The sequence below is a fragment of the Tupaia chinensis genome, unplaced genomic scaffold, assembly GCF_000334495.1.
Source record: "Tupaia chinensis unplaced genomic scaffold, TupChi_1.0 Scaffold000604_1, whole genome shotgun sequence".
In the NCBI taxonomy this organism is placed as follows: Eukaryota; Metazoa; Chordata; class Mammalia; order Scandentia; family Tupaiidae; genus Tupaia; species Tupaia belangeri.
The window spans coordinates 1,690,144-1,715,835 of NW_006160122.1; the positions used below are offsets into that span (position 1 = coordinate 1,690,144).

The window sequence follows — 25,692 nt, forward strand, 5'->3', positions numbered from 1 at the left end:
CTTTCCATTGGCCCAGGAAGACATTCCCCAGGGAGTTCTAGAGATCCACCGCCTGGACTCCCTGTCCCTGTTCCTTGTCTGTCCTCCCCTCCTCCCTGGGAAACAGGTGTGTCAGCTGGCGCTGGAAGCAGAGGCCTAGTGCTGGACAACTAGCCTTCGATGAATGGGACCTGGTTGCCCCTTTACTCACCAAGAGGTCCCCATACACCCCGTTTTCTCTCTTGCTCAGGGTCCCCCAGGTGTTCTCTCACCTTGCAAGCGTTTATAAAGGGAAGGCCTGGGTGGCTTCTGACAGGCCTCATGGTTTCCTCTGGGTGCTGAATCACTCCTGTAAGCCTGTAACCGCACGTCCTCCTTCCCCTCGTGAGAAATCCTTCCTTCTTTGGATGTATTGCTCACTCTTACCCACTGTGTTGCCTAGAGCCCTTGTGAACGTTTAGGCTTAGCAGACACCCTCTTTCAAATCGCTCAAAAACTTTCCTTGTGACCCCAAGCCCGGCAATGGATTTGTGGGCAGGGACGGTGAAATGAATGACTTTCCCAAAGCGCGAGTGGGGAGTGGGAGCAGAGGGAGAACCAGTCAGTTAAATGCTGACTATGTGCAGGGTGCTATGCTGAGTGCTAGTCCTTATCCCCTTCAGTCCTCACGAAACCCATGCAAGGTGATCATTATCTTTTTAAAGAATGATTTTACTTAACTTTATTTATTATTATTATTTTTCAGTTCGATCAGAGATAAACAGAGAAAGAGAGGGAAAGTTGTCCCGACCCGGGGGACAGTTGAACAGTTTTCCTGAGGGAAGGAGTGAGAGATGGGATGAATGACACAGTGTTACAACAGGGAGACGACGACGCAGTGTCACAACTCTTCAGGGTCATCTGGAGATGACCCGGTGTCACAACTCTTTAGGGTCTTCAGGGTCATCTGGCGATTGTGGGCCAGGGATCGTGGTTATATACATGCTGGTGGGCCGTGATTGGTTGCCCTATATGCTAATGAAGGATTGTAGAAGGTGGGTTATGATTGGTTGCTTTTGTGGACCAATCATGAGGTGCCAGATATGCAAATCTGAGGGATTCTAAGCTCACCAATTTGCTATGGGAAGTGGCCAATCAGAGTATGGTTTTGAGGTGAGGTTTTGAAGGGGAACCAATCATGGCCTTTGGCATTGTGTAATTGTTTGCTCTCTGAGAAACCGAAACCTAAGGGGGATATTCGCTGGTGCGCAGCCTCCCACAGAAAGTGAGAAAGCAAGCTGCCAGGTCTAGGACTTGAACTGCAGTCAGCCATGTGGGAGTCCAGTGCCCTTAACCAACACGCCACCTAGTGACCCCAACAAGGTGGTTATTATTATCCCCCTTTTGTAAAGTAAGACTTGAGACTCTGACAATGTGTCCCCAAATCACAGGCCAATAGGTGGCAGAGGTACAATTCAGCTCTGGGGCTGATGCCAGGATCCCATTCCAGGGCACAGGGCTTGTTGGTCACTCAGTGTGTTCTTCAGGGGAAGAGACAGGAGTGGCTGTGGCTGCCACCTGACTACTTTGTCTGACCGCTGGGCCTTTTTTTTTTCTTAGGTTTTTGCCATAGGGTATGTGTATTTGCCAGAGAGACAAAGAATGAAAGTGAGAAATCCCCAGGGGAGATGGCCATACCGCAATCCCTTCTCCTCCATTCTCTTCCTGGGATTTTGGGCATGCACGCACACATGCCTAGCATGATTTTCAAGTTGCCAGGTCTAGGACTCAAACCATGGTCAGCCATGTGGTAATCCAGTGCCTTAACCACCATGCCACAGGCTGGCCCCTATAGTTGGGTTTCTTGGAAAAGTGGGCGTGGGCCAGGTCACAAAGAGCCTTGCCTTTCAACCGGAGGTGACAGATGCCATGGATTTATGTTAATGTTTGTGGCCCTAGTTGAGCAAGACTGAAACACATAATTTCCGTTTTTTTGTGTCCATTCTTCAACTGGACTGAGAACTAAGGGAGCTGAGGAGAGGATTTCTCCTGAGATCTCCAACTGGAGGGGTAACCCCTGTCATGAGAAATGGTGCAATTATAGAACCCACTGAAAGTCAGTGTCAGTGAGGGAAAAAAAAGTCTCTGGAGTGCTCTACCATGCCCCATCCTCAATCTAGGAGAATCAGATTTGGTAATAATAAAAACAACAGTATTAGCTCCATTTTATTGTGAACTTGCTAAGGGATGAATTTTAAGCATATTATCATTTAACCTTTACAACAATCCTGGGGGTATAGTATTATTATTACCTCCATTTTACAGATGGGGAGACAGAGGTTCAGCAAAGCAAATTTTGCCTTGGCTGGCAGCAGAGTTAGAATCAGAACGTATCTGGGGCCAGCAGGTTGCGTGGACTCCCACATGGCTAACTGGGGTTTGAGTCCCAGACCTGACAGCTTGCTTTCTCACTTCCCTTCTGTCTCTTTCTGGTCAACTTAGAAAAAAGAAAAAAGAAAAAGAAAAAAAGAATCAGAACATACCTGCCTGGTTCATGATCCTGACTATTTCACTGTATTGCCTCTGAAACTTATGCTGTTGGCCCAGCCATTCCCTTAGGGGTGTGAAGGACTTGGAATTTTAGAATTGCTGCCATTAGGTAATTCTCTTCTACGTTGCTTACAGATATGACTCCTCAATTCAACTGGAACCCTCAACAGTCTTGTGAAGTAAGAGGTGCATGCTGTTATTACCTTCATTTTTATGGGTGAGAAAAACGATGCTCATTAAAATCAAGAAACCTGGCAAGTGTCACACACAGCCAGTAAGTAAGCAGCAGAGCCAGATATCACTTTAAGGTCTCTTTTCTCTCTATAGACTGCTCTTTCAGGTATATTGCTGGGCACCAAACGATGGCTTCCCTCCATCCTTCCAGGTACCTTGTCTGAATTAAGTTGACATAAAACAGGTGAGGAGAAAAACCATATTTAATTACATAAGTAACCATGGGAGTCCACAAATATGAGACTTGAAGAAGTGTCAGAAGATTGAAGCTCTAGAAAAGAACTGGGGTTTGGGGTTTCTGGGGTCTGGTGGCAACACTAGGCATAGCAGGGTGAAGGAAGTAAATTTATGATGAATAGTTTGTTTTGTTATACAGATAAAGTCACTCAGGCCATAAAACTTAGAGCAGCTAACATCCTGATATAGATACTTACTTAAGTAGATTTCCTTACAGAAGAGAATTTATTTTACAAGCTAGCTTTGCAGAGCCACTCCTGAGTATGCAGTTTCTCAGAATAACCAGCTAAAAATATGCTAAAGAGTGATTTGGGGGTGGTGTATTTTGGTCTTCCTTTGAGGTGATGTGTCCTGAACCCCAACATGGAAATACACAGGGTTGGGACCAGCAGTTGGCATAATGGCTATGTTGCTGGACTCCCCATGTAGTCTACTGCACACACCAGGTGCATGTGCGTGCGTGCCTAAGATCGAGAAGACAATGGAGAAGGGATTAAGGCGTGGCCATCCCCGCTGGGGCGTGATTTCTCGCTGTCTCTTTCTCTGGGGAGCACACACGCCCTATAGCAAAAACCTCAACAACAACAAAAACAAAACACACAGGGCTCCTAGCTTTAAATGTATAACAGCTACTAGCTTTAAATGTATAATGCAAAGGGGAGTCAAGCTGTAGGTGACCGATTATGCGCGCACATCAAACGCAGCTCAGCCGGAGGGCAGTGCCGGCCACGTGTTCCCAGGTGCTCACGCGCAAACGCGAGCTCTCCATACGCATGGACAGACTCTGGCCAATAAGAATCGGCTCTTGTCACGTGACTAGGCCTAGGAAACTATACTTCCCAGAAGAGCCTGCGGTGGCCACCTCTGTGGGAAAACGTAGTTCCGGGAAGGGAAGGTCCGGATAGGCTGCATCGAAGAGGGGGCGGTTCTAAGCGTCTGGCAGCTGGGCCTATTTCCGTTAGGATCCGCGGAGGCGGTGGCTGCGGCAGTGCGGAACCAGCAGTGTCTGCTGAGCTTCTGCGTAGACATGGCGGCGGCTTTTCGGAAGGCGGCTAAGTCCCGGCAGCGGGAACACCCCGAGCGAAGCCAGGTAGGACCGCACGTGCCCCTCCAATGCTGGTCCATAGCCCCATGTGCGGCTCTCACAGCAACCCCCTCGCCTTTCCCGGGTCCCGGTCCCGGCGGTACGTAGAGGCGGGATGTAAATATACGCAAATATATGCTAATGACGCCGGCGTGGCTGGGGGGTGTGGGGTGGGTGGGTCTCTGGGAAGAGCGCGCTGCCGCAGGTGCTTGCTCAGGTGGGTCGACTCACTCTGCCAGGTTTCGGTGCGGTGACTGAGTGAGGTTGTGTTCAATGCCCGGCTTTCCCCGAGGAGCTTGAGTCAAATCTCGCACAGGCCACAAGTGCCCGGCTGGAGTTGGAATCCCACCCGATGCTCAGCTCTGCTGCTGCGGTTGGGGGCTGTGACCAAAGAGATCCGTGTCACTCAAGTGACATCATTATGCTTTGTGGTTCATGAAGATCTGCCACTTGTGCTTTTGCTAGTGATTCACCCTGTAGTGTTGGTGTTCTCCATCCCCGTTTTCCAGGTGAGGAACCTGAGGTCCAGAGAGTGACTAGCCGGCTGATAAACACCCAGTTAGGGCCGATTAAATAGCTGTAGGATTTCTGTGGCGGGTGTTTCCCTGTGGAGAGGTCAGGCAAAAGCTTACACGTAGGATCCAGTTGACTGCACTGCGGAATCACGTAATTTCTGATTCAGAAAGGTCTTGGAGATGTGGTCCATCCACCTTTCCCATGAGGGCAAGAAAAGGGAAAGGCTGGGCCTAGAATTGTGCAGCTACCTGTTGAGGGAAGCGAGGCATCTTAACCAGTCAGGTCTTCCTGCTTGATCACATCTGCCACACATTTACTGTGTCCTTGCTGTGTGCTCAGTGTTGTGCTGGGAGCAGTTTTGTAATGGGCCACCTCCTTTGGAAGCCTGCGAGGACCTAACTAGAAGTTATGCTAGTACCAGTTAGAAATGCGTCCTGTGCGCTAGAGCCAGACGGCAAAATGCTTTACTCTTACTATCTCATTTAACTCTCACAACAGGTGTGTGGAAATAAGTAAGCTTTTTTTTTTTTTATTCATCATCATTATTTTAAAAATTTTGATTAGAGAGAGACAGAGGGAGAGGGGAAGTGAGAAAGTAGGCCACCAGGGCCAGGGCTTATACCACATTTGGCCATGTGGGAATCCAGCGCCTCAACCACTTTCCACCCGCCACCCTGGAATTAGGTACTCTACGGCTTCACATTTACAGATGAGGAAACTAAGGCTCAGATAGGTTCAGTTCTTTGCTCAGACACACAGCTGTAGCTGGCAAGGGCTACAAAGCCGGGAATCCCCTGGGGTTTTAGGCAACTTTATAAAGAGGTGGCACATAGAGTGCTAGGGGAGGTATGTGAGCAGGAAGAATAGAAACGTCGAGAGAAAGCATTACGGTGAAACTTGCTGGACTTGGAAGGCAACGCCATTGCTTTGGGCACATAAAATATGCTAGGTGTGGAGCCTGCAGGGGAGTGGTTATTTAAGGCACTGGGCTCCCACATGGTTGACCATGGTTTGTATCCTGGACCCAGTGGCTTGTAAACCATGCTGGATGCGTGTGCCTGTGTGCCCAGAATCCAAGAGGAGAATGGAAGAGAAGGGATTGTGGTGTGGTCATTCCCCTTGGGAGATGATTTCTCATTTTCTCCCTCTGGCAAGGGCCGCACCCTATAACAAAGACATAAAAAGAAAACACCCAAAGAAACAAGAAAACAACAAAAATATGCTAGGGCTAGCCCTACATGTTTTACGAGGATTGTCTCATATGCTCCCGTAGCACCTTTATGAGGTGAGTATTACCTCGCAGTACATCTAATGCTTAAAGAGAACAGTATCCCCAAAGTCACAGTGGTGAGTAGTTGATTTAGATTAGCAGGGCAGAGAAAGGGCTTTCAAGGCTGGCCGTGGCCTTGGCATGGCCAAGTCTGAGTAGGAGGGAGGTTTTCGGGCAGAGGTGAGGGCTGTGCTAGAAAGGTGGTCAGCCACATGGATGGGAGCAGTCTTTGTTCGGGTAATTTGGACTTTATCCTGTAGTCTCATGAGGCAGTGGGGAAGCTCCTGAAGATATTTTTAATTTTGTTTGGAAGGCATGTACCATATGTAAACTTTCAGATGCAGTACCAGGTTTTCTTCTGTAATGCAGATGCACGCTCAAGTAGGCATGACAGATTTCAAGATTTCTGCCTCGTGTTCTTGCTATTTTGACCTGTGTGTTTACTTTCTTCACTATGTTGGTCTCCTCGTGCCTGCTATCATTAAAAATGATCAGGAAAGGTTTTTTGTTTGTTTAAAGAGATTTTTGCTTAGGGCGTGTGCACTTGACGGAGAGACAGAAAGAAAGTGATCCCTTCTCCTCCATTCTCCAATCCCTTCTCCTCCATTCTCCTCTTGGGATTTTGGGCATGCATATTTGTGTGTCCAATATGATTTTTTTTAAAAAAAGAATTGTTTAATTCTATTTGTTATAATTAGAATTATTTTAATTTGACCAGAGAGAGACAGAAAGGGAAAGCAAGAAAGCAAGCCGCCGGGTCTGAGACTCGAACCATGATTGACCATGTGGGAATTCAGTGCCCTTAACCACCATGCCACCTGTTGCCCCCACCACCACATGAGTTTTAAGCTGCTCAACTCCAGGACTTGAACCATGGTCAGCTAGGTGGGAGTCCAGCAACCTAACCATTAACGCCATCAGCTGGTTCCAGGAGAGATTATTTTAGATGTTGAATTTTTTTTTTTAAAGAATTATTTTACTCTACTTCATCTATCCATTGATTTCATTTGGAGAGGTTTTTTTCACTATAGGGCGCATGCGCTCGCCAGACAGGCAGAGAGAGACAGAGAGACAGAAAGCGAGAAATCACCCCCCAGGGGGGATGGCCACGCCGCAATCCCTTCTCCTCCATTCTCCTCTCAGGGATCTTGGGCATGCACGCAAACGCGCCTGGTGTGAGTTTCAAGCCACCGGGTCCGGGATGCAAACTGCGATCGACTATGTGGGAGTCCAGCGACATAGCCATTACGCCAACTGCTGGTTCCCTATCCATTGATTTTAATTTGACCAGAGAAGGACAGAGTGAGAGAGAGGTAGAGAGAGGGAAAGTAAGAGAGCAAACTGCCAGGTCTGTGATTCGAACTGCAGTCAGCCATGTTAGATTTTAGCACCCTTAACCACCATGCCACCTGCTGGCTCCTTAAATGTTGACTTTTTTTCTTGCATCAGTTGAAGGATGAAAGTTGAGAAAATCAACTGTTCAGAATTCCATTTGAATTATTATTATTTTAAGATTTTTTGGCATAGGGCGTATGCCCTCTCCAGAGAGAGTGTGACAGAATCAGAGGAGGAAAGTGAGAACTCACCCCCAGGGGGGATGGCCATGCAGGAATTCCTTCTTCATTTTCCTCTTGGGATTTTGGGCACGCACTCATGCCAGTGTGATTTTCTTCCCTTCTCCTTCCCCTCCCTCTCCCCTTCCTTCCCCTCCCCTTCCCCTTCTCTTCCCTTTCCCCCTCTTCCCTTCTCTCTTCTCTTCTCTCCTCCCCTCCACTTCTTTTTTGCTATAGGGTGTGTGCACTCACTGGGGAGTGAGAGGTAGAAAGTGAGAAATCACCCCCTGGGGGGATGGTCATGTCACAATTTCTTCTTCTTTCTCCTCTCAGGATTTTGGGTACATACACCTGCTGATATGAGTTTTAAGTCACCAAGTCTGGGACTTGAACCATGGTCCACTACATAGGAATCCAGTGACGTAACTGTTATGCCATGTGCTGGTCTTGTCCCAGTGTGATTTCAAGCCCTGAGCCCAAGAGTTGATCGTGTGAGAGTCCAGCACCTTAACCACCACGCCAAATGCTATCCCCATCATCTAAATTATTATACCTTTTTTTTTTTGAAGAGGTTTTTGCTATAGGACGCATGCGCTCACCAGATAGAGAGAAAGCAAGAAATCACCCCCCAGGGGGGATGACCACGCCGCAATCCCTTCTCCTCCGTTCTCCTCTCGGGGTCTTGGGCATGCATGCACACATGCCCGGCGTGAGTTTTAAGCCACCGGTTCCGGGACGTGAACCGCAGTCGACTACGTGGGAGTCCAGCGACATAACTATTATGCTAATTGTTGGTCCCTGTACTTTTTTTTTTTTTTTAAGTGTTTTGCCGTAGGACGTTTGCACTTGCTAGAGAGAGGCATAGACAGTGTGAGGGAAGGTAAAAAGTCATCGCCTGGTGGCCATGGCTGTACCACAGTCCCTTTTCCATTCTCCTCCTGGGATTTTGGGCATGCATGCATATGTGCCTGGTTTGATTTTCAAGCCACTCGGTGCAGAACTTGAACTACAGTGGCCAGCACCTTAACCGCCACCATGCCACCTGCCGGCTCCATACAAATTCAAATATTAGTGAACTGTACATACTTCTTCAAAAGTTAAAGTTAATGGGGCTCGCAAGTGGCACAGTGGTTAAGATGCTGGACTCCCACATGGCCAACCACGGTTCGAGTCCCCAACCTGGAGGCTTGCTTTCTCACTTCCCCTTTCTGTCTCTGTCTCTCTATGGTCAGATAATAATAACAACAACAACAACAACAACAAAACAAAAACAACAAATGAAATAAAAAATTCTTAAAAAAAAGAAAAAGTTGGGTCCAGCGGGTGGTATGGTGGTTAAGGTGCTGGAATTCCCACATGGATGACCACAGTTCAACTCCTGGACCTGGTGGCTTGCTTTCTCTCCCTCTTGCTCTCTCTCACACTGTCTCTGTCTTTCTCTAGCAAAACTCATGTGAAAAAAGAAATAATACATAAATTTTAAAATAAGTAATTCTTTTTTATTTGGAGAGGTTTTTCACTATCGGGCGCGTGCGCTTGCCAGACAGAGAGAGACAAAGAGACAGAAAGCGAGAAATCACCCCCCAGGGGGGATGGCCATGCTGCAGTCCCTTCTTCTCCATTCTCCTCTCAGGATCTTTGGCACGCACGCACACACGCCTGGCGTGTTTAAGCCACCGGATCTGGGACTTGAATCACGGCCGACTACATCGGAGTCTAGTGACATAGCCATTACGCTAACTGCTGGTTCCCTAAAATAAGTAATTCTTAAAAAACAAAAGTCGGAACCAGCAGTTAGCGTAATGGCTATGTCACTAGACTCCGATGTAGTCGGCCGTGATTCAAGTCCCAGATCCGGTGGCTTAAACACGCCAGGCGTGTGTGCGTGCGTGCCAAAGATCCTGAGAGGAGAATGGAGGAGAAGGGATTGCAGCGTGGCCATCCCCCCTGGATTCTTGGGTGTGTCACTCTCTAAACGTCATTTCTCTTCTGGAAAACTGCAGTGCCTGCTCTCCCTGCTTTCTGGGCTTGTTGTGGGCATTAATGAGACCGCGCAGCACACAACGTGGTGTTTTCTCACAGCGGAAGTACTCGACACCTGTGCCTGTTAGGACGGCATAGGAGAGGCGCCGGGGCAGACTGGCACGTACGAGGTGCTGCACACACAGTCGTTTGTAGGAGTATACGAAGATTGAGTCCTGTGCCCTCCACACTGTCCAGGAGTGTCTGGAGGCACTTTCTGGTGCTTGGTTTTCTCCCATTCTTTTTTTGTGGGGAGAGATTTTTGCTATGGGGGTGCTTGCGCTCGCCAGAAAGACAGGGACAGAAAACAAGAAATCACCCCCCAGGGGGGATGGCCATGCTGCAGTCCCTTCTTCTCCATTCTCCTCTCAGGATCTTGGGCATGCATGCACAAGCGCCCAGAGTTTAAGGCACTGGGTCTGGGACTCGAACCGCGGTTGACTACATGGGAGTCCAGCAGCATAGCCATTATGCCAACTGCTGGTCCCTGTTTTCTCCCATTCTTTGCACCAAAGGTACAGTAAGAACGGGAAATGCACTGGGCCCCTGCTGCGTGCCAGGCCACGTGCAGGCGTTAACCACTTCCTGAGGCTCAGGGGGGCCCCAGTGTAAGCTGCAGGACAGGCGCTATCATTCATGCTCGTCTTGTGGCTCGGAACCGGCAGCTCAGAGAAGTTAAGTGAGGGTCCCAAGGTCACAGACTTGGATTTGAACCCAACCCTCCAGACTCTAAATTTAGCTGCCTTACCACAGTTGCCTCCCTGTTTCTATGTTTTCCCTTCGTAGTATTTTCTAAACCCTCGGATTAAGCTGGTAGTAATTTTAGTACAGCTGGCAACTGCTCGCTTAGTGCCGAGTCATTGTTGCCTCTCTCTGTCCTTAATAGGCCAAGGAACCTACCGTGGCTGTGCTTGTGACCTGTCTGGCGCCTGCACCGTCCGTGGGCGGCTTGGTTGGAGGAGGGGAGTGAACAGAGTAGTGGGTTGGCTCCAAGGACATGGATTTACTGAGTGCTCCAGAGACGCTTCCAGTCAGGTGTCACATTAATGTGGGTATGTGTTTACCCAGGAAACTAAGCACTGTTCTGTTCTTTTATCTTCTAGCCCGGCTTTAGAAAACATCTGGGCCTGTTGGAGAAAAAGAAAGATTACAAACTTCGTGCAGAGTAAGTTCGCTCCTGCTGGTAGAGGTGCTGCCAGGAACTCTTGCAGCTTCTCTGCGCTGCAGCTGAATTGCTCGAGTGTCAAGAGGAGATCATTTCCTGCCATTGATAAAACGGCCGAAGCGCTGGCAACCTGTCCAATGTTTCTGTGACCCAAAATCACTGTCTTTGTTGAGACAGATCATTATTTAACTGTAGTTGCATTTCAAACTTTTGCTCTTATGCTCCAGATTGGTTTCTCAGAGGGGCTTTGATTTGCCTCCACCTTGGCGTTTGAACCAAAAGCTGAATCTTTTTTCTTTCCCCTTTTTTGAAATGCAAGATATAACCTAAAGACAAAATTCCATTTGTGGAACCTCTCACATCACCACGTGTGTGGTATGGAATGAAGGGCTGTGAAGGACGGATTCATGAGGCTGAGCGTGGGTGAACTTGAACTCTGAAAGCATTTATGAAACAATCGTCCCCATTCTCCTTCGTTAGCACTTATTTGCAGAATGCTTCGTAATTATTTGTTAGCCCACATGTCAGCTGAGGTCCTTCTTATGCCCCTGGTACTGATGGTGGTGATGGATTAAGTGGTCCCAGAGTTTTTAAGGCCAATAATAGTAGTGTACTGTTATTGGAGATAACAGGCAACGTTCTGGGAGATTTACAGTTTTTTTTTTTTAAGAATTATTTTATTTAACTATATTTACTTATGTATTTTAATTTGACCAGAGAGGGACAGAACAAGAGAGAGAAAGAATGAGAAAGTACGTTGCCAGGTCTGGGACTCAAACCACAGTTGGCCACATGGGAGTCCCGTGCCCTTAACCACCTTGCCACCTCTGACCCCAAGATTGACAATTTTTATATTCATTTATCTTCACAGCCTTCTGGGATATGTTACCGTTTTTTAAAAAATATGTTCTTTTTAGTTTTTTTTGCTATAGAGCATGTGCACTCTCCAGAGATAGTTGGAGAAAGTAGGAAATCACTCCCTAGGGGTAAGACCACGCCTACAATTCCTTCTTCTCTATTCTCCCCTTGGGGTTTTGGGCATGCATACACATGCTCCTGCTGTGATTTTCTTTCTTTCTTTTTTTTTTTGATGGGTTTTTGCTATAGGGTATGTGCGCTCTCCAGAAAGACAGAGAGACAGACAGATAGACAGAAAGCCAGAAATCACCCTCTGAGGGTATGGCCACGCTACAATCTCTTCTCCTCCATTCTCGGGATCCTGGACACGCACGCACACACGCTCGGTGTGAGTTTAAGCCACCGGGTCCAGGACTCGAACCGCGGTCGACTATGTGGGAGTCCAGCGACATAGCCATTACGCTAACTGCTGGTCCCGGCTGCTTCTGCTGTGATTTTCAAGTTGCCAGGTCCAGGGCTCAGACTTTAGTCAGTCCCATGTAGTCGACTGAGGTTCGCGTCTCTGTCTCTCTGTCTCTATCTGGCGAGTGCACACGCCCTATAGCGAAAACCTCTCCCCCCAAAAAAACTTTAGTCAGCCTTTTGGGAGTCCTGCACCTTAACCACTTATGTACCATCTGCAGGCCCCAGGAAGAGATACTATTAACATACCTATTTTACAGATTAATTGGAGATATATAGTAGTTAATTAACTTATTCAAGATTATTTACTAAGATTTGAACCCAGATCAGGGTCCAGACGCCTCGATTCTAGTTACCGTGGTATATGGTGTAGTATAGCATGATTAGAATCATATTTGGTCATTTAGTAGTGCCCAAGCTTACATCAGAACAATTTTACAGGATTATTTAAGAAGTTTTCATTTGTATTTGTTTTTTTCTTTAAATTTAAAAAATAATTATTTAGTTTTTTTTTTTTTTGAGAGGTTTTTGCTATAGGGCGCATGCGCTTGCCAGACAGACAGAGAGAGACAGAGAGACAGAAAGCGAGAAATCACCCCCCAGGGGGGTGGCCACGCCGCAATCCCTTCTCCTCTATTCTCCTCTCGGGATCTTGGGCACACACACACATGTGCCCGGTGTGAGTTTTAAGCCACCAGGTCCAGGACGCGAACCGCGGTTGACTATGTGGGAGTCCAGCGACGTAACCATTATGCTAACTGCTGGTTCCATTTAGCGTTTTTTATTAGTGTTATTATTTATTTATTTTGGAGAGTTTTTTGCTATAGGGCACATGCACTCGCCAGAAAGACACAGAGATGCAGAGAAACAGAAAGTGAGAAATCACCCCTAGGAGGGATGGCCACACTGCAGTCCCTTCTCCTCCATCTTCCTCTCGGGATCTTGGGCACGCACGCACACACACCCAGCGTGAGTTTAAGCCACCGAGTTCGGTACTTGAACTACAATCGACTACATGGGAGTACAGCAACATAGCCATTACGTCAACTGCTGGTCCCAGTGTTATTATTTCATTTGCATGAACACTCATCAGAGAGAGACAGAGAGACAGAGAGAAGGAAGGTGAGAAAGCAAGCTGCCAGCTCTGGGACTCAAACTGTGGTCGGTCGTTGAGAGTCAAGTGCCTTAACCAGCGTGCCACCTGCTGGCCCCTCTTTACATTTTTTTTAATTGGCAGAGGGCATGCATATTTGCCAGAGAGAGAGAGGAAAAGCATCCCCTAGTGGGACATGGTCACACTAGCATCTGTTCTCCATTTTCTACCCTGTCAGGATTTGGGGCATTCATACATGTGTGCCTGGTGTTTTTCTAGCCACCAGGACCAGGATTTGAACTGCAGTCGTCCTTGTGGGATCCTACTCCCTTAACTGCTAGCCGTAGGGCTGCCCTAAGTTTTTCTTTTATTCGGGTAGAAGTGCCAGTCCTGCGTTTTTAAAATTCATGGTAGCAAAGCCCGTACATGACAAAGAGGAACCGAGGGAAGGGAGGAGGGAGGGAAAGTGACAGAAGCACCCTACAAGGTCTTGTCACGCTGCAGTCCCCTTTTCCTAGCCCTGCAGCTCTTCAGCTCTTCTTGGGCACACATGTGTTCAGCACGTTTTCTAGTTGACCTGGGGATCTGAAGCTGAAGTTGACCATGTGAATTCCAACACTGCTGTTCTGTCTGCTGCTGCCCGCCACCACGCTGGGCCTCGTTTGTGCTTTGTTTGCTGTTTTCCTATAACGATATAAATGATACTGACACGTATGTGGGTTGGGGGCAGTTAATCTCAGGTATCACTGGGATCGGTGAGAACCGAGAGACTGTGGACCATGCAGAGACCAAGCTCAACTCAGTGATGGTGCAGCGTGGTCAGCTCCAGTCACTGGTTTGGCTTCTTTCATTTCATTTTGTGTGAGCTTTAAGATGCTTATAAAGTTTGCCTATTGTGGATTTTTTTTTTTTGCAACGAACTTTACTTAACCTATTTTTTTAGTGACTACCATAAAAAACAAGAGTTCCTCAGAGTTCTGCGGAAGAAGGCACTTGAAAAAAATCCAGATGAATTCTACTATAAAATGACTCGAGTTAAACTCCAGGTGGGTGCCTAATGGATCAGTTGGTGTTTTGAATTCCCAACTGTTGGAAAATACAAATGGGGGAGGAGATGGCGAGGAAGGATCCTTGGCTTCGATTTTGCCCTTGTCGGGTTGGTCCAGGTGCTCTCAGTCCATATCCATGGCAGACCTGCCCATTCTGGAGCAGACGCACTTCTGCTTCTGTGTTTGGGCTGTCTTCTGCCGGAGCTGCTCTCAGGAGGCGTGGCTGGAGGCGCTGCACCGAGCGTGCACCCTGGGGCTGAGGGCTGGGTTACTGCGCTTAGACAGCTTGTGGCTGTCTTTGTTCTAACCGTGGTGTCCACAATTTACAGATTTTAATCTAATAGGGATGTATCTTCTAAATTCGGATTTCAGGATGGAGTTCATGTTATTAAGGAGACCAAGGAAGAGGTAACTCCCGAACAGCTAAAGCTGATGAGAACTCAGGATGTCAAATATATAGAAATGAAAAGGGTCGCAGAAGCTAAGGTAACAACTCTTTCTTTTTTACACTTTTAAACAAGAATTATTTATTTAATTCCATTTGTTGTTATTATTTTTTGATTTGACCAGACAGAGACAGAGAGAGAGAGAGAGAGAGGGAGGGAGAGAAAGAGAAAGGAGGAAAGCAAACCGCCAGGTCTAGGACTTGAACTGTGGTCGTCTACGTGGGAGTCCAGCATCTTTATTCACCATGCCACCTGCCGGCCCCAACAATGAACTCTTTACTCCGATGTATTTTTGTTGGTTAAGAAAGAAAGCACAAATCCATCCATCTCAAGTGATCAGTTGGTTTCTTCTGGCATTTTTAGGCCTAATGTATGCTAGCTTGTGATAATGATAGAAGTTGAGGCAGCATGGGTGAATAGAGAGAGTGCATGTCCGAGAAAGAGGCAGGCGTAGCTTTGAATTCTGGCTCTTCCTTTTACCAGCCCCATGACTGGACGAGTTAATCTCCCTGAGGCTGTTCCCTCATTTCTGCTGATTGTCAGAAAAGTCATGATGCATTTTTGCATAGAAAACCCAGGAAAAATAGGTCATGACTTTTCCGATAATCCAATATTTCATAATGTTGTAGGGATTAAATGAGTTTTGTGGGTGCTCTGCCCAGTCCCTCAGGTGTAGCTGATGCTTGGTGGATGTTACTGGTTCTTTAAAAGAATAGAGCAAATTCTTTGCTGACTGGCAGTATGACGTAAAATGATGTAAAAGTGTTTGCAAGTTTATTTTTAATACCCCAGAAGAACTCAATAGAAAGCAAGACCATATTCTATATTCTAGAAAATTGAAAGACTGAAATCAGAGCTCCATCTGCTGGATTTCAAGGGGAAGCAACCGAAGAAGCATGTATTTTTTTTTGACACCAAAAAGGAAGGTATGAGATGATTGGAGGTTTCTGGGACAGCCTGCCGTGTCAGTCTGTATTTGGTGATGGAGACAGTGCCTCAAGGATTGTCTTGAATTTTAGTTGAACAGTTTGATCTTGCAACTCACCTGCAAACAGCCCCGGAACTAGTGGACAGAGTCTTTAACAGACCCAGGATAGAGACCTTGCAGAAGGAAAAAGTGAAAGGAGTTACCCCTGGGACTCGACTCAAGGTAATATTCTTTATTGTCCTTGACATGTAGGCTTAGGAGAATCTAGGTTCTTTTTTGTTTTGCCACTACATTTAATATAATTATTTCTGGAAAACTCATTAAGTTCCCTTAGAGAAGTGGAAGGGGGGTTGGAAGTAGAGGAAAGTTCTTTGGCTTTTTAAGTTTGGAGGCCATGTGGTATAGTAGTCAGGAGCTTAGGTTTGGCCTATAAGCGTGCATTTGCGTTTCAGCTCTGACCCTGTGCATTGTGCCGTCCTTTGCCCCCAGTTTGTTATAGGGCGTGTGCACTCGCTAGAGAGAGGCAGAGAGAAAGAGAGAAAGCACTCCCTGGGGACATGGCTGCACTGTTCCTTCTCCTTCATTCTCTTCTGGGGATTTTGGGCACACATGAACATGTGCCTGGCGTGTTTTTCAGACTCCTGGGTCTGGGCCTCAAATCTTGCATTTGGCTATGGAGATCCAGCTGTCTTAACCGTCACGCCACCTGCTGGCCCCACATATCATACTTTTTTTTTTTTAAGAATTATTTATTTAGGGACCAGCAGTTGGCGTAACGGCTATGTTGCTGGACTCCCATGTAGTCGACCGTGGTTCGAGTCCTGGACCCGGTGGCTTAAAACTCACGCCGGGCACATGTGCGTGCGTGCCCGAGACCCCAAGAGGAGAATGGAGGAGAAGGGACTGCGGCGTGGCCATCCCCCCTGGGGGGTGATTTCTCGCTTTCTGTCTCTCTGTCTCTCTCTCTCTCTGGTGAGCGCATGCACCCTATGGCAAAAACCTCATAAAAAAAGAATTATTATTATTTAACTTTATTTACTCAATCATTTATTTTTAATTTGATGAGAGAGAGAGAGAAAAAAAAGCCACAGGTCCAGGACTTGAACCGTGATTGGCCATGAGGGAATGTCCTATGCCTTAGCCACTACACCACCCGCTGGTCCCATATTGTGCTTTTAATATTGACAGATCATCTTTTTAATTGTTTTTTCTTATTGTTATTTTAAAATTTGACGAGAGGAGGAGAGGGAGAGAGAGAGAGAAAAAAAAAGAAAGTGAGACAGCCGGCCACCAGGTCTGAGACTCAAACTGTGGTTGGCCATGTGGGAGTCCAGTACTTTACCCACCACGGCACCTGCCGATCCCCGATCTTTTTTTTTTTTTAAGGAATTATTTATTTAATTCCATTTATTATTATCATTTTAAAATTTGACCAGAAAGAGACAGACAGAGAGAGGAAGGGAAAGTGAGAAAGCAAGCTGCTAGGCCCAAGACTCGAACTGTAGTCAGTCATGTGGGAGTCCTGTGCCTTAATTACCACGCCACCTGCTGGCCTCCAGGTCATCATTTTTAAAATGCCGAGAAAGGAGGGAGCAGAAGACGAAGTGGTTTGGTATGCTTTGATATTTAGGCTTTATCAGTGAATACACATGTCAGAGCTTTTCATAGTATGGATTTATAACCAGCATTTTGTACTGACTTTTCCTTATGGCGTTTTCCATCACTGTAACTGGTTTCTGCAGAAGATATGCTTCTCCTTAAAGCCTTCTGGAATTGAACTCTCACTTCTGACTGATTCATTAAAAAAAAAAATGCTGTCAATGTGTTTCGAGCAGACAGCTGTTCTGTTTTGATTTGAATCATTTACACCGCATCAGTTTTGCTTCCAATGTTTAATTTCACAGCAGTTTCCTCTAGCTCAGAGGCAGCTAAACTTGCTTTAGTAATATAAATACCCCTAATTAGTTTGACTATATTGGGTAATCCCATAAATTTGACAGTCTGTGCAATAAAGTGAAAACAAAAGCTGTCTGAAACCACTGCTGTGAGACTCTGCTAGAATTGGTGAATCGTTGAAATCCGAGGCCCAGTAATATTCCCCTCTATGTAGATAACACTTCAGCCGCAGAGCTGGCTGGCTAGTGTTCTTGTGATAACCCTGTTTGTTAATGAGTTGAATTTTCAATTGGTTGTGTCACCGACACTTCTCTAGTATTGTGGTAGTCCCTGAAGAAATTAGTATTCCAGGGACCAGCAGTTAGCATAATGGCTATGTCCCTGGACTCCCATGTAGTCAACTTCGGTTTGCGTCCTGGACCCGGTGGCTTAAACTCACGCCGGGCGCCTGTGTGTGCGTGCCCAAGATCCCAAGAGGAGAATGGAGGAAAAGGGATTGCGGCGTGGCCATCCCCCCTGGGGGGTGATCTCTCGCTTCCTGTCTCTCTGTCTTTCTTTCTCTGTCTGGTGAGGGCACATGCCCTATAGCAAAAACCTCTCCAAAAAAAAAAAAAAGAAAAGAAATTAGTATTCCAGACTCCTCTGGAGACTAGTTCAATGTAGTTTCAGAGACGGTTTTCTCTCTAGTAGTGTTGTTTCTTTTTATTGTTTTGTTTAAAGTAGACTTTTTTTTTTTTAAAGGTTTCTTGCCATGGTGTGCCTATGTTCGCCGGCGAGGGGAGAGAGAGAGAGACAGAGCAGAGCAAGAGTGAGAAATCCCCCCCTCCCAGGGGGATGGCATGTCACAGTCCCGTCTCCATTCTCTTCCTGGGGTTTTGGGCGTGCACGCACATGAGCCTGGTGTGATTTTTAAGCCTCCAGTTCCAGGGCTCTAACCATGTGGGCTGTTGAGCACCTTAACCACTATGCCACCTGCTGGTCCCAAGCAGACTTATTTTTATTAAGAGACCTCTAGTTGGTTTGCAAGGGAGTTTACTTGGTAACTTGGAGGGGATGACTAGTGGATGCACTGTGAGAGGTCTGTGAACACCTTCCTCCCATGCCCAAATTTTGTGCAAAAAGGTGTATGTTTGCACAGAGGTGTACAAGCATGTACATTTCTCTCAAGGAAGAACCCAAAGCTTTCATCAGTTTCTCTGAGGTTTGGGATTCCCCAAAGTTGAAAAGGACCACTGGTCTTTGAGGAGCCATTGGCAGTAGTGCAGTAGTGGAAAGATGCTTGGGATCCCTGAGACTTGGAAACAGTCCTGACTGCTCCAGGCTCCTTTGGCCAGTTTTTTCCCTCCGGGCCTCATTTTTCTGCATTTATAAAATGACAGGTCTCGATAAGTTAGTCTCTATGATTCTCTTCAGCTCTAGAGTGGTTTTTAAAATGGACAACTTGACAGGAATCACATTATGTTGATTTTGGAGTTAGGACAGAGTTGATGAAACCATTTGTACACTTGTGCTTAAGTGGGTTAAGAAGCAGTTTCGTCTTCGTTTTGTCCTGTTAATTGCTTTATTGAAAATGTGTGGGTCTCTTCTGCAGCGGCTAGCCAAAGAAAGACAGAAGCAGTATAACTGCCTGGCACAGCGGATCGAGCGAGAGAAGAAATTGTTTGTTATTGCTCAGAAAATTCAAACACGCAAAGATCTTCTGGTGAGGAGAGAGCCTTAGGTCTTTTTTTTTTTTCCTTTTCTTTCTTGTAAAGGTCTTAACTGAGACTGGATTTCAGTGTGTGTAAAATCAACCCCAGTGAAAATGTCTGCCCCTCAGGGGCAGTGGTTCAAGCCAATGCCTGTTACCCTGACAGTGTTGAAATGTTCCTTGATTAAGAAGGTAATAAGAGGTTATTAGTCAGTGCTTTGGAACAGCAGAGGGTAGGATCGGGTAGCGTATGAACTTTATAGCTTATGAGCAGCACCCGTAACATTTAAACAGGTTAACAAAACAGTGCATGTCACTCAGTGGTGTTTAAAAATAGACAACATTGTGTAGTTAAATAGCAGAGCTAAGGCATATAAGAGGCCTCTTTCATATTATCATTCCTCCAAATGTCAAATTCTTGAGCTTTGCAGATCATTTAAGTCAACCTTTCTCAACTGGGGTTCCGTGAGAGAATTAAGATTAGAATCTTTAACAGAACAGTTATTGGGCACCTCTTCTCAATTTTCCAAAGGTCTGGACACAGCTAGTACCATTCTGGAGGCCGAGGGGAGAAATCCACTCGTTGCTGTGGTGGGTGCCGACAGCAGTGGGCATGTCCCTCTGAACTTTGAGAAGAGCTAACTCGGAGGCTTTCCCATAGTAGTTCATTAACCTTCCTGTTTTGCAAATCCTCTCCCACAGTTTCTTGATCACCTTTTTCTTCTTTTGTAGGATAAAACTCAGAAAGTGAAGGTGAAGAAACAAACAGTGAACTCCCCCGCTATTTACAAATTTCAGAGTCGTCGAAAGCGTTGACATGTTATAGATAAGCCTTGTCATTCTGCATCAAAAAGAATTCCTTTTTTTTTTTTTTTTTTTTTTTTTTTTTTTTTTTTTTTTTTTTTTTTTTTTTTTTTTTTTTTTTTTTTTTTTTTTTTTTTTTTTTAGTATCTGCACATTCCATTAGTCCAGGTGACTTGGTGTTCTGGTTTGTAGCCGTAATTGACTATCAGTCTGACATTTGAGGTCTTTCTGTGAATAGTATTAAAGTCCCTTTCCCCACGTGACTCTGTTTGGTTGTGAAATAAGTCTTATTTTTATATGCATCATGAAAGTTATAATCCCATTACAGCACTTTGGAAAATCGAGGAATTCACTCCTGATCTCATACTTACTCAAGAGCAGGTGCTTACTGCACGCTTACTGTGGTGGGTGCTGTGGAGGCGAACTCTGTTTCATCTTCTCCAGTTGATAAAGCTCTGCATCAGTTTTTGTTCCTGTGTTTTGTAGTTCTAGTGAACAGTTTTATATCCTAACATTTTTATTAAGTCATTAATGCTTTTTGATTTTGGTCCATCAAGTTTTTCCTTTTTTAATTTGCTGAAGGGTTCGTATGTTTGCTGGAGAGATGGAGGGGCAGTGAGGAAAAGTGAGAAAACCGTCTTTTGGGAGGATGGCGATGCCACAATCCCCTCTCCGCCATCCTCCTCCCAGAATTTTGGTCACATACACAGACACACATGTAGGTATACATGCACATGTACTCGGCATGTTTTTTAATCGAATCGTGTATTGCCATGTGGCATCCACCCATTTAGGCCAGCTGGTGGCATGGTAGTTGGGGCGCTAGACTCCCATGTGGCCAACTGTGGTTCGAGTCCCAGACCTTGTGACTTGCTTTCTCACTTTCTCTCTCTTGCACATGTGCCCTATAACAAATTTTAAACGTTTTTAAAAATAATTATTTTTTTGCTGTACGGCATGTGCGCTCGCCAGAAAGACAGAGACAGAGAGACAGAAAGCGAGAAATCGCCCCAGAGCAGATGGCCATACTGCAGTCCATTCTCCTCTCAGGATCTTGGGCGGGCACGCACACTCACGCTCCCAGAGTGAGTTGAAGCCATCGGATCTGGGACTCGGATTGTGGTTGGCTACATGGGAGTCCAGCGACATAGCCATTACGCCAACTATTGGTCCCTTAAAAATAATTCTTTAAGAGAGGTATACTCAGAGTAAAAATGAAAATGTTTAAGAGTATTTTAAAAGTTTATTTCTTGGGGGCCGGTAGGTGGTGTGGTTAAGGGAGCTAGACTCCCATATGGCTGACCACAGTGAGTCCTAGACCTGGCAGCTTGCTTTCTCACTGCCCCAGCCCCCTGTCAAATTTAAATAAATAGGGGCCGGCAAGTGGCCTGCTGGTTAAAGGTGCCGGACTCCCACATGGCCAACCACGGTTCAAGTCTCGGACCTGGTGGCTTGCTTCCTCACTTCCTCTCTGTCTGTCTCTGATCAAACTAAAAAATAATAATGATAATGATAAAGTTAAAAAAAAATTCTAAAAAAAAAAGGTAGGAACTTAAAAAAAAAATTTAAATAAATAAATAATTTAAAAAATACATTTAAAATAAGTTTATTTCTCTCCTGAGAGAGAGACAGACACGTACACAGGCACCCTCACTGGGGTCTCATGCTGTGCTCCTGGCAGCTCCCAGTGAGCCTTGCCACACTGGCTGATCCAGGAACTGAACCCCAGCCCTCCAACTGGCTCCCAACACTGTGGAGTGTTGCGCTACCACTGAGCCACCGTGGCCGGGCCTGTGAAATTGCATATTGCTTTCTCCAGTGAAGAGGCTGATTTTATCCGCGTTCATTCTTTTATTGGATATTCAGGTGGGTTTGTAAATTGGACGGGGAATTTTTTTTTTTCTCTTATATTCTACAGCTGCACATAGGAACCTTTGGAACTAGGATCCCCCAGGGCCACCTCTTCTTTATTAATGCAGCTCAAATTGGAATGGACCTGGCTGTGTTCCTCTCTCTACACTCCTGGCCAGCTCATGATGCCAAGGCTAGAAGTGACTTGTACACCCTGTACCCTGGGAACATGGACTCCAGGGGCAGCTTCCTTCTCCCAGGTGCCCACCCTTCCCATCCCTGCCCATGTGGGATCATGGGCTGAGCCATCAGGATAGGACTGAGCATGCATACAGCCAATGTGGGAGAATGGGAGCAGGTTCTGGGAGGCTTGCTCAGACCTCACCCCCTGGACGGGGAGCAACAGCTCCATGGGGGTTTTAAAGGTTTTAATACTTAAGAGCCATGACCGCTAGGGTCCTGTACCAAGCCTAGAATGGAGCTGTCTCCCTCAGCATGTACCAGTGGGATTTGGATCTGGAAGCCCTGGGAAATAGGAAGAAGGGCCAGGGAACAGAAGCTAGCAGCTTTTGCCCTCCACAAGGAAGCATGTCCAGTCGGGGAACTCCCGTTGGGGGAGGTGCTAAGCTGCAGTGCTGGTGGTCTTACCAAACTTGATCCCCAAGGCAGGGATGGGACCCATCCAAGGGTGGATGAGGTGTGAGTGGACGAGGTGGCAATCTTCCTGGCCCCAATAGCTGGGCCCTGCTGAATAGGATGGTGGGGGAGGATAGGGAGAATACCTAAATGCCTGACACAAGGCGTCCACCCACCCAAGGTAGACAGTGCTTCATGCTAACAGGTGCATGATGAACAGGCATGGTGCACCCACACCTCCTCTGGTGCACCAGCACGTGGTGATGCTTGAGCCCACAGGCTGCTGGAGCTGGGAAATTCATCCAGGAGTAGCCTGAGCTCCGGGCTGGGTGTACTCAGACCTAGAAGGGGATGAGGCTAGGTGTCCCGAGTTGCTGTTAACACTGAGGGACGTCCCTGAGGCCCCAGGATTCTAAGGAAGAGATTGTCTCTTGTATTAGTGGAAATCAAGCTGCATGGGCTGAGAGTAGGCCAGGGCTTTGACACTTCAGCCCTTGGTGGGACCCCAGATGTCTGGCTCTTGGGGAAGGGGAGAGAGTATCATTCCTTAGGATCCATTCCTCTTTGCCCTGGGGATGTTTTTGACTTTTGATGGCGCCCCAGCTGTGCCCAGGGGGCTGAGAGCAGCCTCTGGAGGTGGAGAGATTTTCTGAATCAGAACTCTTGTTTGACTCTGGTCACTTTCTCTCTTTTTTTTCAAGTTTGCTATAGGGAGAAGGAGGTGGGTGAGAAATCACCCCCAGAGGGATGGCCACACTGCAGTCTCTTCTCTATTCTCTTGGGACTTTTAGGCACACATGCACCCATGCCCAGTGTGTTTTTCAGGCCACTGGGTCCCGGAGAAACGTGCAGTCGGCCATGTGGGGTGCAGCTACCTTAACTAGCATGCCACCGCTTGTCCTGGTTCTGGTCTCTTACAGGTCTGGTCTCCAGAGTGGCAACTACACGGACGCTATGAAACTCCCAGGTCTGTTCAACACAAATCGGCGAGCTCAGCTTGACCTCAGTTCCTTGCTGCATCTTAGGGCCTGTCTGAACAGAGCAGGGGAGTGTCAAGTCCTAGCTTTATTCTTGAGTAAAATGATCTGACTTTCTGTTTAGAAGGAACAGATTCCTGGCGACAGGGTGGGGAAGGGCCCAGCAGGGGGAGCTGCTGCCCCTTGGTTGGGATTAGTGCTCGCTGCTGTCCACACACCTAGCACACTTGGCCTCGGCCAGGAGCCGCCTGGGCTCCATAGCGCCCTGGTAATGTTTATTGAATTCAGTCGGGGGGAGCTCCTGGGAAATGAGATTTTTTTGCCCTCGAGTTTGGGATTGTTGTGGCTGCAAGGCAGAGATGAACAAGAAAGGCTCTCCTTTCTCGTGGGCGCTGTGCAGGGACCCCCAGAGGCTTTCCCAGGGCTTCCATTCGGGCCTCAGCTTTCCCAGAGCCTGGTTCCTCCAGTCATGGTAGGGCCTCCCTTCACGTGGTCGGGAGCATGTGTGCACCCTGTCTGCGCACGCTGCTGGCTTGGCCCTGAACAATTAGAGAGCGGGGAAGGCGGCCAGCAGACGCGGACTCTGCCCACCTGTGGAGGCCGGTGAGGCCGGGGCCTGCTGAGACTTGACACAGCGCTGCGAGTAGGTGTGAGGTGCTGGGCTCCTTCCTCCTCACGCTCTCGCAGCCTGCCAGTTCCCGGAGCAACAAGTGCAGGGTGCCGGGGAAGGGAGGGCTGAATCTTGGGTGGGAGTCCTGGCCTGAAGCCCCAGGTGAGTGGAGAAATTAGGGGCAGACCTGAAGTGCTGTGCTCGGGCCCGAGCTGGAGCGATTCTAGGCTTGTGCAGCCACCCCCAGGGGTCAGAGGGTGCACCCTTGAGCCATCCAGGTCATGGGGCCTCCTGGCTGGCAGGGCTTCCACAGCTCCAATGGTCTGTCTCAGCAGAAAGTTCAGAGCAGGATCAGAGAGAAGCGATGAATTGGCAAGGCCCACCTTCCTTTATACTTTTTAAAAATAATAATTTATTTAACTTTATTTGTTACTATTTTGAAATCTGACTAAAGAGAGAAAGGGAAAGTAAAAAATGAAGACGCCAGGACTAGCAGTTGATGTAATGGCTATGTTGCTGGACTCCCATGTAGTTGACCAAGGTTTGAGTCCTGGACCAGGTGGGTTAAACTCATGCTGGGCACATGTGGGTGATTTCTCGCTTTCTGTCTCTCTGTCTTTCTGGAGCAAGTGCACGTGCCCTATAGCAAAAACCTCTCAAAAAAACAAAACAAAAAACAAACAAAAAAACCCAAGCTGCCAGGTCTGGGACTCAAACTGTGGCCAGCCATGTGGGAATCTAGCACCTTTAACAACCATGCCACCTGATCTCCGCCTTTTTTTTTCAGAGAGATATTTACTATAGGGCGCACGCGCTTGCCAGTGAGACAGAATGTGAGAAATCACCCCCCCTCCTGCCCCGGGGGGGAGATGGCCATGCCACAATCCCTTATCCTCCATTCTCCTCTTGGGATTCTGGGCACTCAAGTACACATGCCTGGCATGAGTTTTAACTCACCGGGTCTGGGAATTGAACTGTGGTCGACTACGTGGGAGTCTAGCGATGTACCAGTACACTATCTGCTGGTCCCTTCAGCTTCCTCTGAGAGTTAGAGGTTGCCCAGCTCATGCTTCTACTTGTTTTTATCCTAAACTGTTCTGGTCAGAAGAACCACATCATCCCTCCTGCTTCTTTGGACTCCCTATAAGAAATATTTCTGTGGGGCCAGCAGTTGGCATAATGGCTGTGTCATTGGACTCCCATGTAGTCAACCGTGGTTCGAGTCCCGGACCCAGTGGCTTAAACTCATGCTGGGCGTGTGTGCGTGCGCAAGAGCCTGAGAGGAGAATGGAGGAGAAGGGATTGCGGCGTGGCCATCCCCCCTGGGCGGTGATTTCTCGCTTTCTCTCTGTCCCAATAAAATAATTCTTTTTTTAAAAAATCTTCCTGTTCCCTCTTCCTGGACCCATCACCATTACATAGGGAAGTGCCATCCCATCTGTGTCACACCTCTTTCCTTGTCCATCTTGTCCACTTCACTTGGTGACCCTGGTACTGTTGCTGGCCCCTTCCTCTCCTCCGTAAGGGGAGCAAGCGTGGTTCTGGTATGGCTGCATAGGTTGGAGCCCTCTGCTCCTGCTGGGTGGTGTGGGCAGCGGGCTGGCCCAGAACAGAGCCAAGGACCTGTTTCTAGGCAACAGGGACCTATCCAGGGGGTCACTGTGTTTGGGGGTAAGAGGGTGGGGAGGAAGCCCTTTCCTCTCCCTGTCGTCTGTCACCTGACGGCCATGCTCGGATCATAAGTGTTAATGAAACCAAGGTGCCCGGAGGCAGCTGGACAGCCTCCCCTGCCCTGAATCAGCC

At 47.4% G+C, this 25,692-nt stretch overlaps 1 protein-coding gene across 1 annotated transcript; it reads left to right on the forward strand.

The window, feature by feature from the left end:
* The first annotated feature begins 3,913 nt into the window (after window positions 1–3,913).
* UTP11 (UTP11 small subunit processome component) lies at window positions 3,914–20,083 on the forward strand. Its single transcript, XM_027775766.1, has 9 exons — window positions 3,914–4,069; window positions 10,528–10,589; window positions 13,946–14,048; window positions 14,424–14,537; window positions 15,330–15,423; window positions 15,517–15,647; window positions 18,913–19,023; window positions 19,744–19,871; window positions 19,946–20,083. The coding sequence occupies exons 1-8, from the start codon at window positions 4,007–4,009 to the stop codon at window positions 19,825–19,827; spliced, it is 762 nt and encodes a 253-aa protein (XP_027631567.1). The 5' UTR covers window positions 3,914–4,006; the 3' UTR covers window positions 19,828–19,871; window positions 19,946–20,083.
* The last annotated feature ends 5,609 nt before the right edge of the window (window positions 20,084–25,692 follow it).